The 18,507-nt window shown below is 34.6% G+C and overlaps 1 protein-coding gene across 3 annotated transcripts; it reads right to left on the bottom strand.

Moving 5' to 3' along the window:
* Positions 1-11,989: 11,989 nt before the first annotated feature.
* LOC126552887 (rRNA 2'-O-methyltransferase fibrillarin-like) lies at positions 11,990-16,905 on the bottom strand. Of its 3 annotated transcripts, none has more exons than XM_050207983.1 (4): positions 16,782-16,905; positions 12,402-12,642; positions 12,288-12,341; positions 11,990-12,220 (listed from the first exon to the last, which is right to left on the bottom strand). In XM_050207983.1, the coding sequence occupies exons 2-4, from the start codon at positions 12,640-12,642 to the stop codon at positions 12,048-12,050; spliced, it is 468 nt and encodes a 155-aa protein (XP_050063940.1). In that variant the 5' UTR covers positions 16,782-16,905; the 3' UTR covers positions 11,990-12,047. The 3 variants fall into 3 exon arrangements, with proteins under 3 accessions (XP_050063940.1, XP_050063939.1, XP_050063938.1); XM_050207982.1 differs by lacking the exon at positions 16,782-16,905 and adding an exon at positions 15,625-15,748; XM_050207981.1 differs by lacking the exon at positions 16,782-16,905 and adding an exon at positions 13,310-13,552.
* Positions 16,906-18,507: the final 1,602 nt, after the last annotated feature.

The following is an 18,507-nucleotide window of genomic DNA, read 5'->3' on the forward strand; positions in this document are numbered from 1 at the left end:
TCCAACGGTTACACTTTTCTTACTAAAAGGACGAATATCGAACACAGATTTTGATACAACGATTGATGGATTCATATTGATAAAATAAAAAAAAACAGTAAACAGTATTTTTTTCTAGAAATATGAATATGATCACTAGACAGCTTAGCTCAAACTAACAAGTTTTGTTTATCCATACATGTTATATACTAAACAAATGTAAGGTTACAAAAGAAAAAAAGAAAAAAAATGTGAACGTATAGTGTCTAGTTGGATAAACAGTAAAGAGTTATTATACTTACCTACCTAATTCGATAGAACCTGAAAATTTTTTAAAAATCATTAACATATTAAATTTAAATTAGACGCGTTATCCCACTAGGCTATACGTTCACGAGGTATTAAATAAGTTATTAACACATTTAAGTTTATTAAATTCAGATTTTTTTTATTGAAATATAGAAAGTTAAATGAACTAAACAACAGTATCATATGACCTTGATCCACAATCACAATCACAAATATCGATAATCTTACCATTTTTTTTACTACATTTTCAACAAACTGATTTCCTTGATGATAATACAAAAACACATTTCGGATTCCATCTTGAATGTTCAATCCATGGATTATCTTCTTTTTCCCAACGATGCAATATAATACCGCAGCAAAAACATTCAACAATATCTTTTTTCCCTGAATATATAAAACCGCTTTCAGCTAATGAGTATTTATCTTGAGATGAAGTCAACGGAAATAAATTGAATGTTTTCAATCTTGATATAAATGTAGTGAATTCTGGATATGTAGGATATGCATTGTTTCGTACTAACGAAACAAGTGAACAAAAACTGTTGTTAATTTGTTGAAAATTCATTTTTTATAAAAAAAAAAATAAAAAAACTTAAATGAATTAAACTTGATTAAAACTAACAGAACCTGATTGAACGATGGTTGAATATTAACTGAACTGTCTGAACTGAAATGAATTCAATAAAACGACTTTTATCTATAATTTATTAAAAAAAATGAAATTATTGTGTAACCTGAATGTTTAACTTAAGGGAAATAAATAGTGTTGAAGTGTGTATACACTGTTTAAACTTTATGTGTAACAGGGGAAAAAATAATTGGTTAAAAAACTATCTTAAATTTTAAAAATCTCCGCAGTCAAAAGTGCGCAGAACATACATTATGGTTTTTGAGAATCAGTGTTTTTTACTAGTACAGCGGAGAAAAAAAAGTTTGAGGGGAAAATCCCCCTAAAATTTTACAATCTCCGCAGTCAAAAGTGCGCAGAACATACATTATGGTTTTTGAAAATCAGTGTTTTTTTACTGGTACAGCGGAGAAAAAAGTTTAGAGGGGAAAATCCACCTAAAAATTTTAAAATCACCGCAGTCTGGTAGAGCGGAGAAAAAAAAGTTTGAGGGGAAAAATCCCCCTTAAAAATTTGCAATCTCCGCAGTCAAAAGTGCGCAGAACATACAAATGTATACTACTGTTTCTGGACCTTTGACACCTTGTAATTCCTTACCTGTCTGTGCCTTCTGCTTCCGTTGCTGTTGTTCCTGCCGCTGCTTCTTTTGTTTCTGTGGTCCTTGTTCCTGTGCTTTTTCGGGAACAGCTCGCGGGGAGGTGGTGTTGGTGGCAGCAACCTTCGTTTCTCGGCCGACGAGTGCTCCGGGGGCCCCCGTGTTGGTGGACGCGTCCTTGCACTCAAGGACTTCCTTAGAGACAACTGCTGTGGGTGCCTGGTCGACCTTCGGAACACGTTGAGTAAGAGCGTCGAACGTCGTTGATCACGCTCTCGCGACTGCCCTTGAGGCCTGCGATGACGCTCAACAGGTCTACAATGGCGGACTTGAGTTCCGGGCTCCTCGTCTTAACCGACCATGAATCCAATGACTTCGCCTTCTGGAGTAGTAGCTTAAAGCCACCATCCTGGGTGGCGATGCACTTACGGAGATGGGTTACAATTCCCTGGAGTGAGTCTCCGCTGTAAAATTAACTTAACCTAACCTAACCTAACCAATAGCTACTGAGTTAAGTTTCAGTGTATCACCATCTAAAAAAAAACGGGTAAATTATTTCTGCTCTGGTAAGTTGGTTTCAGATATGAGTTGAACTTGTTTCAGGTAATATGTTACAAAAATTTGGTTATTTGAATCTATTTTGTGAATATATTTTTAATAGTTTATTATAGGTTAAGCAAATAGGTATGAAGAAAAAAAATAAGTAGGTACATTCTCTCCTCCTCAAGAAAAAAAATGGATCATGGATGTATTATTATTATTTATTATTTATTATTATTAGGGTTAGGATGTTTATGACTTTTGCATATTTTTTCTTTTAATCCTATATATTGCAGACCCAGTAATAAATTCGTTTTATATGACATAGAATCAGATACATTGAATTTTATTTTGCATACTTTTGCATATTTAGAAATTTTTATGAATAAATGCATATTTTGACAAAAAACTGTAAATAAATGCATTTTTCGCCAAAAAAATAACTTAAATATAATATAAATGATAAATTTCGATGCAAACCCATAGGTAGACTTTGGTTGTTGGTTTCATAACTAACGTTAACGAGAAAATATGAAATTTGTAGTTTATACCTATTATAAACTTATCTTTATTACCTACTTATCCTATAACTCTAAGTTTGTTAATCATATTAACGATCGATATTCGATAATCGCGATAGAGTGGTGATGCCGATAGGATATTACACATGTTTAGTTTAGTATATAGTGTGACACGGGTTTAGGTAGACTGTGGTGTTACCGAATTATTTTAGTAAACTGACACGTGTTTTATTCTTTCTAAAAATGCCAAAAGTTAAATGTTCCACTACTGCTCGACTACACAAATTTGTTTCGGAGTTTGGCGAGGATGTCTTTTCAACGGATGGGTTTGTGATATTGTGCAAAATATGTGAAGTTAAAATTGCATCAGAAAAAAAATTTACATTAAAACAACACATTGCAAGCGGAAAACATGTAAGGGCGTTACAACGCAAGGGGACTCAAGATAAAGTTACAACACAGATATTTATCTCAAACACAAAAAAATCATCTTTCAATGAAGAACTTTGTCAAGTATTTTTATCAGCAAATATACCATTAAATAAATTAAATAACGTACAATTTCGAAGTTTTCTTGAAAAATATATTAAACACGACATACCAAACGAGTCCACGTTGCGCAAAAATTATTTAAATCAATGTTACATTAATACAATGAATCAAATCAGACAATATGTTGGGAATAATAAAATATGGGTTTCAATTGATGAAAGTACGGATATAGATGGACGATATGTTGGCAATGTAATTATTGGAACATTGGAAGTTAATAAGCCCGGTATAACTTTTTTACTGAATTCCGAAATTTTAGAAAAGACAAACCATTCGACAATAGTTCAATTATTTGAAAATTATTTATTATTGTTATGGGGTTAGTCAAAGTTAATTATGATTTAAATTTAATGTCAAGAAATCCTATAATATTATAATATTATCTTTTGAGTGTCCCATTCAATAGAAAATTTGAGAATCCTAACTGTTACTTATTAAAAATTGAATTAATATGAACCTGATATAAGTTATTACTTATTAATATATAGAATTTAAAAATAATAGTATACTGTTTCTTTCAAATATTACTGCAATCAAAATTCATAATAATTTATAACTCAATGCATACTAAAGATTTTTGCACTAACTTTATACTCATATAGTAGCTAAGCAATCAATATTATGCTGACTCCACAGATATATAAAAATACTAGATAGACGACTCCCTATTCCTACAATGTAAAAATTATGAAGCCTACAAAATGGCGGAAATTCTCTTATCTAAGAGGTGAATGTTTACAAAATATATGTTATGATAAAGTGATAAACCGTAATAATGTTATGGCGGGAAACAAAACTATTAAAAATGTATTAATAATATGTAATTATAATAAATATAATTATTATCTTAAATTCTATTATTATTTTAGTTAATAAATAATAACATTAATAATATTATTTATTATAATAAACGAGAAATACAATGCAGATAAACATGTTTAATAAAAAAGTTTAAAGCTTATCCAATACACTAAATATAAAAATAAACGTTTATGTTCCTAAGTCATACTACAACATAATAATGTAAACAAAGAGATAGAACAAATAATTTAATTTAATATAAAAGAAAATAAACTAGGTGAAGGCTGGAATTTACTTGTATTAACTCTAAACATAGGGTGTAATTAAATCTGCAGCTCATACGTTTGACTAAAAGTTAAAATCTTAAACTCATGATTCATTAAATTAGTAAAATTCAATTTGCTTTTATTAAGAATGATTTTGATTAATTAATTTTTAGTTGTTACCCATGCCAAAATACAAATATTATAACCTATATGAATAAATCAATTATGCAAGACCAAAATAAATAATTATAATTATAATACCTAACATATTAAGGATAATGTATGATATATGATACATAGATTGCTATATTATACACATTTTTATTATCATACCAATCTTTTAAAATATGATGCACAATGATTAGCTCTCTTAAACAAGTAGGCATCTAATTAATAAATTTTAGTTTTTTATAGTAATGTGCCATAAGTAGTATTCTTTTTACAAAATGGTTTATTTTTGCTGTGTTTGGCAGTGCAACAGAAAAAGAGTTGCAAATAATGGTATCCATTTTTTTTCGTAAGTATCATTTTGAAAATTGTTTAAATAAAATGTATAGGTACATTATCTTTTGATTTTTAGTTTTCCTTTCTAAATAAAGAAATAACAAAAAAGTGGATAGATGCAATATAAATAAAAGGATTTGTTCCTACAAAATATAGCAGAGAATGCAGTAAACATTTCACTCACTCAGATTTTAAAAATATTAATGGCAAAGTTTACACTTAAAAACTGATGCAGTTCCATCAGTTTTTTCTTCTAAAAATTGTTTGAATTGCAAAAAATGTTTAATGTATACATAAACATTAAATATATTTACTTCATTATATCTTACTTTGAACAATATATAAACACATAAGAAAATAGTATTTCAAAAAGTAGGTAGGTACTTATAAATTTATATAACTGTTTAATGAGTCTAAAGTTAATAATATGAGTTATAAAAATTAAAAATCATGATCTTAGAATGTCTATTGTCTAATATTCATATGATAAATATTAAATTGATAACAATGATATTCTGTATCAATGTTGTGAATATGTAAACATTTACCTTGTGGTGATACGGTGTTATCACCACTACACCGCGGACGCAGTGTCGCGGTGTTTATCGTCGCCGCGCTAGCGCACAATTATTGTACCATTATATTATTGTATTATTTTATTATTGTATTATTGTATTATTATTTATTATTGTGTTATATCTATATATGCCTATTGTAACGATGTCGCGATCTCGCGCTACCCCCCGCCAGCCCGCGCGAGCGACCGATCCGCTTTTCTCGGCTCGTTACGGCCGTTACGCGGATTTCGCGGTTCCCGTTTTGGCACTCTTTTGTCGACATCCGAACCGGAAAGTCACTGGTTCTCGGTACAGCAAACTTTCGTTCCGTCACGCGACTTTGTGATTTATTTACGACGACACGAACCCACGCCGCGCGTACATTTTTGACGAGTGTGAAGTTAGCAATTGACCCAGCCATTGATAAGGAATTACACGTATATTAGCCATAGCCGACTTGTACGACGAGTTGCCTATAGTATGCCCCTCATACAGGTTATAGCCACTCATGAACATTCCCTAGATAGCGCCATTATAATATTATAAAATTTATTATAATTACTTTTCATGACAAACCTCCACTCAGGAAACACTGTAATGTATATATACGTCTAATATACGTCTAAAGGGGGGCTTACACGATGCAAGTTGAAATTTAGTGGCTTGCTTGAGTGTCCAACAATTAAACATACTTTGCAATAAACTTAGAATATAAATAATTTATTAATCAATCACAAAATTAGGAACCTAGTAGGTATGTACCCTATAACCTAAACTTCTATACATAATAATAATTTGTTATCATAATTATATTCATGAAGAATAAATAATCTAAATTGTTTTCATTAAATGTATGCTGTTGCTATATATAATTTGACACAAACTAATAATAAAAGACGTATAAAAAATAAATTTACTTGTATACATATATTCAAACAAGTACATAAATTGATCCAACCACTAATATCTCTGATACATCTACGTTTATCTATAAATATTTATCAAATATAGGTCAAATCAAAGATGCAAAAATTTACATATGAATATAGACATTCTATATATTCTTTTATAATTAGTTTATAAGATATCATATACGTTATAGATATATAGATTTATCAAAGACATCAGTACGTATACTATGTATGTTTGCTGGGCAGTTATTTTTTATTTTATTGTAGAAATATGTAATATAATAATAAGTTTATCTAGTGATATTATAAATAGCAGAAAGTTTCATATCATTATACAACAAATACATAGACTTTTTTTCCAATTCGGCATTATATTTGATATGTTAATTAATATATTGTTAAATTGAATAAACTAATTAAGTCCAAAAACCATGTACAGTTTTACATAATGTGCAGTTGCAACTTTACAAGTAGGTACAATTTTTTTCTCGACACTTAATATCATGTATTTAAATGTATCTTCCATATGTACTTAACCTGTGGTTATTGCATTATTAGTTTTAACTATGAAATATAAAATACTTAATATTTATTTTTCTTAGTTGTTCGAGTTTAAACAAAAATGTAATTATATAAAACTAATTGGTGCATGCTGAACATTGATGACCTATTAAAACAGCTCATTGGACATTTTTCATTTGTTCTACTAACTTTGAAGAATTACTAAAATAGGTAATACCCATTTTTGCGCAGAGTCCACTGTAAAAACAAAATAATTCAAGTAATATTCAAGCATGTGATGAATATGCAAAGCTGGGCAAGTTAGTCATTTTTTCAACTAGTTGAAGTTAAGTTACTTTAATAAAAAACTAAGTTAGAATATAAGTTAGTTTCTGAAACTGTCCAAATTTCTAACTTACAATTTCTAACTCTTACATTCTACACAGACTACGCATAAAAGCCGGGGTTCCTGTGCGTGCATTATTATAAATACTAATAATTAATAATGTATATGAGCCAATAATCTATATAGGCTTGTATAGGCATATAAGCATAATGTCATGATTGAAGAACAACTTTTGGAATTTTGGAATGCAAAAAAAAAATAATATCTAGTTAGAATAGTTTTTTTTCTAACGAGTTAGATTAGACTATTTTTACTATTTACTTATTTTTACTTAAAAAGTAACTTACTAACTTAACTTTAACTTTCTAACTAGTTAGTGCCCAGCTTTGGAAATATGTTTACTTGTAGAAGTAGAATATCATATTAGATTATAGGTACTTAATTAAAAATGTTGTATTGCAAATAAATTAATCTTTACTGAAAAGTTTTTATGATTAAACAGCATAAAAACAGGTTCTTTTTTAGGATGCGGTTTTATTATTTTTTTATTTAAATAAAACATGTGGGGTACTTTACATGCTACCCATTGTAGTCTATGAAATAGAAGTTAAAACCATAATATGACAACATACTTTTAGAAATATAAATCATACCTTTAGTAGGTACGTATATATATTTTTTTTCTTTGATACAGCTGAGCGGTTCAACACCTAAAACACTGACATTGAATATATTGTGTTTGTTAAATTAATGTTATTGAACATAGGTTTTATCAATTATTAAGAGATTTTTAGTACTTTCTCATAACTTAACAAATAAAAATAATTTTGATTCATCAATAAGATATACAAAATGCCGTCCCACTTAAGATATCATTAATTCAAAAAATATAACCACCATTAGGTGATAAATATCCTTGAATTAAAATCAAATATACCAGATATTATTATTATAATATATCAGGCAACCTGCATTAGTCTTAAAGTGCAAGCTGTCAATTTTTGTAAATCTATGGCATATTTAATTTATGGATGTCTTGAATCCAGACTTCGGACTGGCAATTATACTAATCTATACAATTTATATTAATTATATAAGCTGTGTAGATTTTCTATCTATCACAAAACCTATAACAAAATAAGTATTACTCCTTAAATTGTGATTAAAATAGTTGAATTTGTACATAAGTACCTATCTATTTCTTATAAACAATAAAATACTGAATATTGACATAGTTTAAAGCGAGGTTTAAAGACATAATGCAAACTAACTTGTTAAGATTAAATTATAGTTTTTGATATTTTTATAATTCTCAAAAACGAGCTTATGCCATCTAACTTTTAATTTGTTTTTTAATTTCATTGATTGTAGTCTTAAAATTTTTTTTCATTTTCAAAATACATTCTACATTAAAAATATGAAAAACATGCGCATAAAACAATATATTTTACAGGATATTTTTTTTAGACTTGAAAAAATGTACTTGAAATTATATATATTATAATATGTCCTACCTAGAGGAAAGATACAGGGTCAGACAAGTCTGTTTCAAATAATACAACTGTCCCCACCTTATACACTGTTATGAACCCTTGAATCATATTATAATATACAAGATAAATGGTATTAACACAAATTTAAACTATCTAAATAGTTATATTACTTTATACATTTCACTATACTAAACCCAAGACTAGTTATTTTTTATTTGTTTTTTTTTTGTTAGCTATACTCTAGGACTATTACAGCTCGACAATTAAATTAATATACAAAATTATTTGCAACATACATATCATAAAAGTAATTTAACTATTGTTAAAAGACAAAACACTTCCAATATAAAGGCTATTCACAGTGGCGTAGCCAGGATTTCTAAAAGGAGGGGGCCAACAAAAAATCTTATAAAAATTAAACGTTTGTAACCGAACTAGGTACCACAGCTATAGATAATTAAACAATTTAAGAAGACTATCTTAAATCGTTCATTTCTACTTTTTTATGCTCTATGGATGTACTGATATAAAAACAATAATATTAAAAAAAACGCGGCCGATGGGGAGGCCATGGCCATTCGGGCCCTCCCCCTAGTTATTCATTTTTTTTACAAATTCAGAATTAGAGTTTAGGATGGAGAAGAGATAATTTTAATAATTTTATTCTCTCCGTTATTTCTCATGTTAGTTGTGTTAATAATATAAGATCAATATTTATCTAAACTGTAAACAAATCTAATGAAATATTATTTGATAAATCTTACCTGAAGTCAAAGAATAATTTTCAGTCATTAGTGTCATTAATAAGCAGATTTTTTTCATTTACATCTAAAAGAAAATTAAATCATTTTTAGCTATGCAGTATACTTGATTTTTAATTTGCACCAAGTTACATTGATATCTTATTTGCAGAATTTTAGGCATTAAACATGGTTATAACATTTGATGTATTAAGATGAAATAATGACTTTTTAGTACAAAAACATAAAAAGAAGTAAGCGGGTATTTTAATTTGAAGTTTAAATTTTTAACTCTGATATAAGTTCAAATATAACTTACCAGTTTTTGTTTGTTTTGGCGACGAAGGCTTAAAAAAGGTATACAAGGTTGTTGACTTTGTTTTTCGTAACATTTTAAAATATACTTTTAGTACTTAGTAGTATAGTAATATATTATTGACCTACTAAACGTATTTATAGTTAATACTTAATATTATATTAAATCAATAAAATTAAGCCAACAAATTGATCACACACGCGTATACACAACATACTATAAAATTATTATTTTGCACTACGCTGCCAAGGATTAGTATATCTTATCGTAAACAACAACAGTCATTAATGTCTTATAATCACAATTCACAACAGCAATTCAGAAGTTATAAATAACTTTTGGTATACCGCTTTGTGATAGGCAATAGCTATTATCTATCGGCTATCACAACACGATAACAGAAAACGATTAATTGTAAATCGTAATACCAATAAAATTACCAGCACTCATCGTGTGACCGCGGGTTTGAAAAAAATCATAAACTTTAAAAATATTATTCTTATCTATCCATCCATTTCTAAGCTAAACTCGCTGGGGGTGCAGTTGCATACCATGCACCCCGCGTGCGCACGCCTATGCCTAGTCTGAAGTTCATTATTTCATATTTGCCTATCGATATGAATATGTGCTTTATGTCTGTGTTGTGTGTGGCAGCAGTGCAAAACGCTACTGCCGCCCGGCGGACAACGGTACCGAGGTCCGACAGTACTGTGGTCTGCGTCCTGTGGTGGTCGTCATTTATCTAAATTCTATGGTATGAGGAGCGAGGACGCGGCGGATTCACTGATAAACTGAACCGTTGGTAGTTAATGGTTAAACAGTACAATGTAAATAATTTTACGGAATTACCCATCGGGGTTCTTATTTTTATTCTATTTGACATTAGGCAGGGACTGAACGTGTCGCCGCGCGGGAAAGATCGCAAATAGACCGTAATGGCATAATCAAAATTATATAATATTTATAAGATTAATTTTTGATAAACACATTTTAAAGACGATCCCAGCAAACATACATAGTCTACGTGGTGTCTATGATAAATCTATACGTCTATAACGTCTACGATCTCTTGTATACTAATTATAGACGCATATAGAATGTCTATATTAATATGCAATTTTTGCATCTTTGTTTTTCTTATATTTGATAAATCTTTATAGATACACCGATGCAACTGAGCATGATGTCAAAACAAAAATTAGAAATTGGTTAAGATTAGCTTCGACAAGAATTTCATATAAAAAATTCGCCAGACTCTTAAACAAAAAAATAATACGTAAACTTTAACCATACCACTTAAACCTTTTATTTAACCATAGCCATAATATTATTTTCATTATTTAAATATTTATATTTATATATATATATTATGTTATTTAATGACAACAATTTCTATTAATTATGATTACAAATTATTTTAATGTATAGAAATATATACTATTTGATAGGACGATCACCCATTAAAGCTGTAATACCAAATTATTTTACTATGTTCCTAATTTTGTGATTGATTATTAAATTATTTATATTCTAAGCTTTTTGCAAAGTATTTTAATTGTTTGATAGAGATGATTGTTATTATTGTATTTATAAAATATATGTTAACAAATTGACTAAAATGTATGTTATATTTAAATTATAAGAATTATTTTAAGTAGTATGTTTACATATTTTTTAGATTATAATGTATGTTTTAATTTATTATTTTTTGTTCTATGTAATATAACTAAAAACAATAATATATAATATATAATGGAGTATTTTTTACCAATTATGGTATGTCTACTTAAAATGTTAATTAATGTCTATGGATAGATGTTATAAAAGAGTTGAATTTGATCTACTACATGATATATGATAGATACTATCATATAATATTATTTTGTCATTTTTAATATATACATTTTGTACTTATTGTACTATTTGTCATTAGTTCAAGTGTACAATAAAAATTTTAATAACCAACTTATAACTAAATGGCCCAGAGGTGTAAAGTATTTAAGTAAAAGTATTTGAATATTGATATTCAAATACTTTTTTAAGTATTGAATACTTTATTTAAATACTTTTTTTATTTCTTGTATTTAAGTAGTATTTAAATACTTTTATACTTATGAATATATTATTTTATTAAAAATCTAAATGTTACATCTCGCAACTTCATCGCGAACATCAATAACCGACAAGCATTTTGAACAAATTATGTTTTTGAAATGTAATAATCATTTTGGCCATATAATAATATTAATAATATATTTCAAAAACATAATTTGTTCAAAATATATTGTGTATATTATGTTTATGTATAATTTATATATATGTATATTAATACAATGATAAATAAATTATACATATTTTATAACATTTATAACTTATACTCTATTTATACATTTTTTGTGTTAGGTAAGCTATAATGACTAAGGAAATGGATTTTGTACGAAAACAAATAAAAACAATAGTAAATGTTAATGAAAAAATATATATTTTATTCATCAGACGCAGACGTCGAGTTATCGTCCCCGCTGCCGCCCGCCTTGGACTGGCCGCTGCCGCCCGCCCCGGACTCGCTGCAGCCCGCCCCGGACTGGCCGCTGCCGCCCGCCCCGGACTCGCCGCTGCCGCCCGCCGTGGCTGCGTCCGCCAATGCCATTATTGATACTGAAATATTATAAAATGAATTAATTCTACATTATAAATGAAATAAATATGCAGTGTGGAAACTTACAGAATTTTGGGCACTGAATAACTTTGTGCCCTTTGACATGGCACAGGTCACATTCTAAAAAAAAAAAATATAGTTAAGAAACATAATTTTAGTTTACTTATATTTGACACTTACTTCCTGTAAACTTTTTGGTTGGTGGTGGTACCACGACGACGGTCTCATCGTCGCCATCGCCGCCTTCACCACGACCGCGGCCACCACCACGACCGCGGCCACCACCACGACCGCGGCCACCACCACGACCGCCGTCACCACCACGACCGCGGCCACCACCACGACCGCCGTCACCACCACGACCGCGGCCACCACCACGACCGCGACCATAGCCACCGAATATAGTTATATTACCGTACATCTATAACACAAACAAATTAACATTGATGACACTATGACAGGTTATGTACTTATTTTCATACGTTATACCCCATGTATAAAACGTATAAAATGTATAAATCTTAAGAACGACCAAGACATAAGGAGGTTTAATTAGGTATAAATTGTTTTCTTGAAATTTATAATTGTTTTAATAATAGTGATAACACTGATAATAGTATATAAGTACTGTACATTTAAAATTTTAATAAGTGTAAACTTATAAATTGTAACATAAATTTAAAAAACTTTCTTAAATGTAGATTGAAATTAAAATTAAAAACAAAACAAATTTATTTTTTTGTTATTTAAATTGATAAGTATTAAATACCAATATTAACGTAGTTATTAATGAAGAATTGTTAGATTGCATGTTTAATATTATGTTTGTAGTCACCTTAGAGTAAAATCGTCCATTATAATAATTATATGAAATATAGATTAATAATTGTGGAGGCTTTGATAATACATTAAGTACATTTTACGGTATTATAATTTATTATTATTTGACTTTATACTCGGTTTTCAAAATAAAAATTTGTAAATTTAAATTGTTTTGAGACAATATTTAGACAGACCGATGTATAAGAAATATTATGCTCAATAACTTTTTGCAATGTCGTACATTGGCGAAAAGCTGTGAAAATTACCTATAAAACAGTTGTGGTCCACAAATTTCCGCGATTTTTTACGATGTCGTAACGACCGGCCGTTCGTTTTCCACCGCGCCGTCCGAATGCCCCGCATCACAGCCTATTTGGTGGTTTTCGTCGTTTTCCGGTGCCTTCCGGGAGGTGAGAATACAAGTGTCGTACATTGGCAAAAAGCTGGGAAAATTCTATATAAAACAAATGTGGTCCACTAATTTCCGCGATTTTTTACGATGTCGTAACGACCGGCCGTTCGTTTTCCCCGCGCCGTCCGAATGCCCCGCATCACAGCCTATTTGGTGGTTTTCGTCGTTTTACGGTGCCTTCCGGGAGGTGAGAATACATGTGTCGTACATTGGCGAAAAGCTGGGAAAATTACCTATAAAACAGTTGTGGTCCACTAATTTCCGCGATTTTTTACGATGTTGTACCGACCGGTCGAATGTCCGCCCGTTGGTTTTCAATGCGCCCTCCGAAGGCCCCGCCGCACAGACTATTCGGCGTTTTTCGTCGTTTTCCGGTGCCTTCCGGGAGGTGAGAATACAAGTGTCGTACATTGGCGAAAAGCTGGAAAATTACCTATAAAACAGTTGTGGTCCACTAATTTCCGCGATTTTTTACGATGTCGTAACGACCGGCCGTTCGTTTTCCACCGCGCCGTCCGAATGCCCCGCATCACAGCCTATTTGGTGGTTTTCGTCGTTTTACGGTGCCTTCCGGGAGGTGAGAATACATGTGTCGTACATTGGCGAAAAGCTGGGAAAATTACCTATAAAACAGTTGTGGTCCACTAATTTCCGCGATTTTTTACGATGTTGTACCGACCGGTCGAATGTCCGCCCGTTGGTTTTCAATGATGCCCTCCGAAGGCCCCGCCGCACAGCCTATTTGTGGTTTTCGTCGTTTTCCGGTGCCTTCCGGGAGGTGAGAATACAAGTGTCGTACATTGGCAAAAAGCTGGGAAAATTCTATATAAAACAAATGTGGTCCACAATTTCCGCGATTTTTTACGATGTCGTAACGACCGGCCGTTCGTTTTCCACCGCGCCGTCCGAATGCCCGCATCACAGCCTATTTGGTGGTTTTCGTCGTTTTACGGTGCCTTCCGGGAGGTGAGAATACATGTGTCGTACATTGGCGAAAAGCTGGGAAAATTACCTATAAAACAAATGTGGTCCACTAATTTCCGCGATTTTTTACGATGTCGTACCGACCGGCCGTTCGTTTTCCACGGCGCCGTCCGAATGCCCCGCATCACAGCCTATTTGGTGGTTTTCGTCGTTTTACGGTGCCTTCCGGGAGGTGAGAATACAAGTGTCGTACATTGGCGAAAAGCTGGGAAAATTCTATATAAAACAAATGTGGTCCACTAATTTCCGCGATTTTTTACGATGTCGTACCGACCGGCCGTTCGTTTTCCACCGCGCCGTCCGAATGCCCCGCATCACAGACTATTTGGTGGTTTTCGTCGTTTTACGGTGCCTTCCGGGAGGTGAGAATACATGTGTCGTACATTGGCGAAAAGCTGGGAAAATTACCTATAAAACAGTTGTGGTCCACTAATTTCCGCGATTTTTTACGATGTTGTACCGACCGGTCGAATGTCCGCCCGTTGGTTTTCAATGATGCCCTCCGAAGGCCCCGCCGCACAGACTATTCGGCGTTTTTCGTCGTTTTCCGGTGCCTTCCGGGAGGTGAGAATACAAGTGTCGTACATTGGCAAAAAGCTGGGAAAATTCTATAAAACAAATGTGGTCCACAAATTTCCGCGATTTTTTACGATGTCGTAACGACCGGCCGTTCGTTTTCCACCGCGCCGTCCGAATGCCCCGCATCACAGCCTATTTGGTGGTTTTCGTCGTTTTCCGGTGCCTTCCGGGAGGTGAGAATACAAGTGTCGTACATTGGCAAAAAGCTGGGAAAATCTATATAAAACAAATGTGGTCCACTAATTTCCGCGATTTTTTACGATGTCGTAACGACCGGCCGTTCGTTTTCCACCGCGCCGTCCGAATGCCCCGCATCACAGCCTATTTGGTGGTTTTCGTCGTTTTACGGTGCCTTCCGGGAGGTGAGAATACATGTGTCGTACATTGGCGAAAAGCTGGGAAAATTACCTATAAAACAAATGTGGTCCACTAATTTCCGCGATTTTTACGATGTTGTACCGACGGTCGAATGTCCGCCCGTTGGTTTTCAATGCGCCCTCCGAAGGCCCCGCCGCACAGACTATTTGGTGTTTTCGTCGTTTTCCGGTGCCTTCCGGGAGGTGAGAATACAAGTGTCGTACATTGGCGAAAAGCTGTGAAAATTACCTATAAAACAGTTGTGGTCCACAAATTTCCGCGATTTTTTACGATGTCGTAACGACCGGCCGTTCGTTTTCCACCGCGCCGTCCGAATGCCCCGCATCACAGCCTATTTGGTGGTTTTCGTCGTTTTACGGTGCCTTCCGGGAGGAGAGAATACATGTGTCGTACATTGGCGAAAAGCTGGGAAAATTACCTATAAAACAGTTGTGGTCCACTAATTTCCGCGATTTTTTACGATGTTGTACCGACCGGTCGAATGTCCGCCCGTTGGTTTTCAATGATGCCCTCCGAAGGCCCCGCCGCACAGACTATTCGGCGTTTTTCGTCGTTTTCCGGTGCCTTCCGGGAGGTGAGAATACAAGTGTCGTACATTGGCGAAAAGCTGGAAAATTACCTATAAAACAGTTGTGGTCCACAATTTCCGCGATTTTTACGATGTCGTAACGACCGGCCGTTCGTTTTCCACCGCGCCGTCCGAATGCCCCGCATCACAGCCTATTTGGTGGTTTTCGTCGTTTTACGGTGCCTTCCGGGAGGTGAGAATACATGTGTCGTACATTGGCGAAAAGCTGGGAAAATTACCTATAAAACAGTTGTGGTCCACTAATTTCCGCGATTTTTTACGATGTTGTAACGACGGCCGTTCGTTTTCCACCGCGCCGTCCGAATGCCCCGCATCACAGCCTATTTGGTGGTTTTCGTCGTTTTCCGGTGCCTTCCGGGAGGTGAGAATACAAGTGTCGTACATTGGCAAAAAGCTGGGAAAATTCTATATAAAACAAATGTGGTCCACTAATTTCCGCGATTTTTTACGATGTCGTAACGACCGGCCGTTCGTTTTCCACCGCGCCGTCCGAATGCCCCGCATCACAGCCTATTTGGTGGTTTTCGTCGTTTTACGTGCCTTCCGGGAGGTGAGAATACATGTGTCGTACATTGGCGAAAAGCTGGGAAAATTACCTATAAAACAAATGTGGTCCACTAATTCCGCGATTTTTTACGATGTTGTACCGACCGGTCGAATGTCCGCCCGTTGGTTTTCAATGATGCCTCCGAAGGCCCCGCCGCACAGACTATTCGGCGTTTTTCGTCGTTTTCCGGTGCCTTCCGGGAGGTGAGAATACAAGTGTCGTACATTGGCGAAAAGCTGTGAAAATTACCTATAAAACAGTTGTGGTCCACAAATTTCCGCGATTTTTTACGATGTCGTAACGACCGGCCGTTCGTTTTCCACCGCGCCGTCCGAATGCCCCGCATCACAGCCTATTTGGTGGTTTTCGTCGTTTTACGGTGCCTTCCGGGAGGAGAGAATACATGTGTCGTACATTGGCGAAAAGCTGGGAAAATTACCTATAAAACAGTTGTGGTCCACTAATTTCCGCGATTTTTTACGATGTTGTACCGACCGGTCGAATGTCCGCCCGTGGTTTTCAATGATGCCTCCGAAGGCCCCGCCGCACAGACTATTCGGCGTTTTTCGTCGTTTTCCGGTGCCTTCCGGGAGGTGAGAATACAAGTGTCGTACATTGGCGAAAAGCTGTGAAAATTACCTATAAAACAGTTGTGGTCCACAAATTTCCGCGATTTTTTACGATGTCGTAACGACCGGCCGTTCGTTTTCCACCGCGCCGTCCGAATGCCCCGCATCACAGCCTATTTGGTGGTTTTCGTCGTTTTACGGTGCCTTCCGGGAGGTGAGAATACATGTGTCGTACATTGGCGAAAAGCTGGGAAAATTACCTATAAAACAGTTGTGGTCCACTAATTTCCGCGATTTTTTACGATGTTGTACCGACCGGTCGAATGTCCGCCCGTTGGTTTTCAATGATGCCCTCCGAAGGCCCCGCCGCACAGCCTATTTGGTGGTTTTCGTCGTTTTCCGGTGCCTTCCGGGAGGTGAGAATACAAGTGTCGTACATTGGCAAAAAGCTGGGAAAATTCTATATAAAACAAATGTGGTCCACTAATTTCCGCGATTTTTTACGATGTCGTAACGACCGGCCGTTCGTTTTCCACCGCGCCGTCCGAATGCCCCGCATCACAGCCTATTTGGTGGTTTTCGTCGTTTTACGGTGCCTTCCGGGAGGTGAGAATACATGTGTCGTACATTGGCGAAAAGCTGGGAAAATTACCTATAAAACAAATGTGGTCCACTAATTTCCGCGATTTTTTACGATGTCGTACCGACCGGCCGTTCGTTTTCCACGGCGCCGTCCGAATGCCACGCCGCACAGACTATTTGGTGGTTTTCGTCGTTTTACGGTGCCTTCCGGGAGGTGAGAATACAAGTGTCGTACATTGGCGAAAAGCTGGGAAAATTCTATATAAAACAAATGTGGTCCACTAATTTCCGCGATTTTTTACGATGTCGTACCGACCGGCCGTTCGTTTTCCACCGCGCCGTCCGAATGCCCCGCATCACAGACTATTTGGTGGTTTTCGTCGTTTTACGGTGCCTTCCGGGAGGTGAGAATACATGTGTCGTACATTGGCGAAAAGCTGGGAAAATTACCTATAAAACAGTTGTGGTCCACTAATTTCCGCGATTTTTTACGATGTTGTACCGACCGGTCGAATGTCCGCCCGTTGGTTTTCAATGATGCCCTCCGAAGGCCCCGCCGCACAGACTATTCGGCGTTTTTCGTCGTTTTCCGGTGCCTTCCGGGAGGTGAGAATACAAGTGTCGTACATTGGCGAAAAGCTGTGAAAATTACCTATAAAACAGTTGTGGTCCACAAATTTCCGCGATTTTTTACGATGTCGTAACGACCGGCCGTTCGTTTTCCACCGCGCCGTCCGAATGCCCCGCATCACAGCCTATTTGGTGGTTTTCGTCGTTTTCCGGTGCCTTCCGGGAGGTGAGAATACAAGTGTCGTACATTGGCA

The sequence above is a fragment of the Aphis gossypii genome, chromosome X, assembly GCF_020184175.1.
Source record: "Aphis gossypii isolate Hap1 chromosome X, ASM2018417v2, whole genome shotgun sequence".
NCBI lineage: Eukaryota > Metazoa > Arthropoda > Insecta > Hemiptera > Aphididae > Aphis > Aphis gossypii.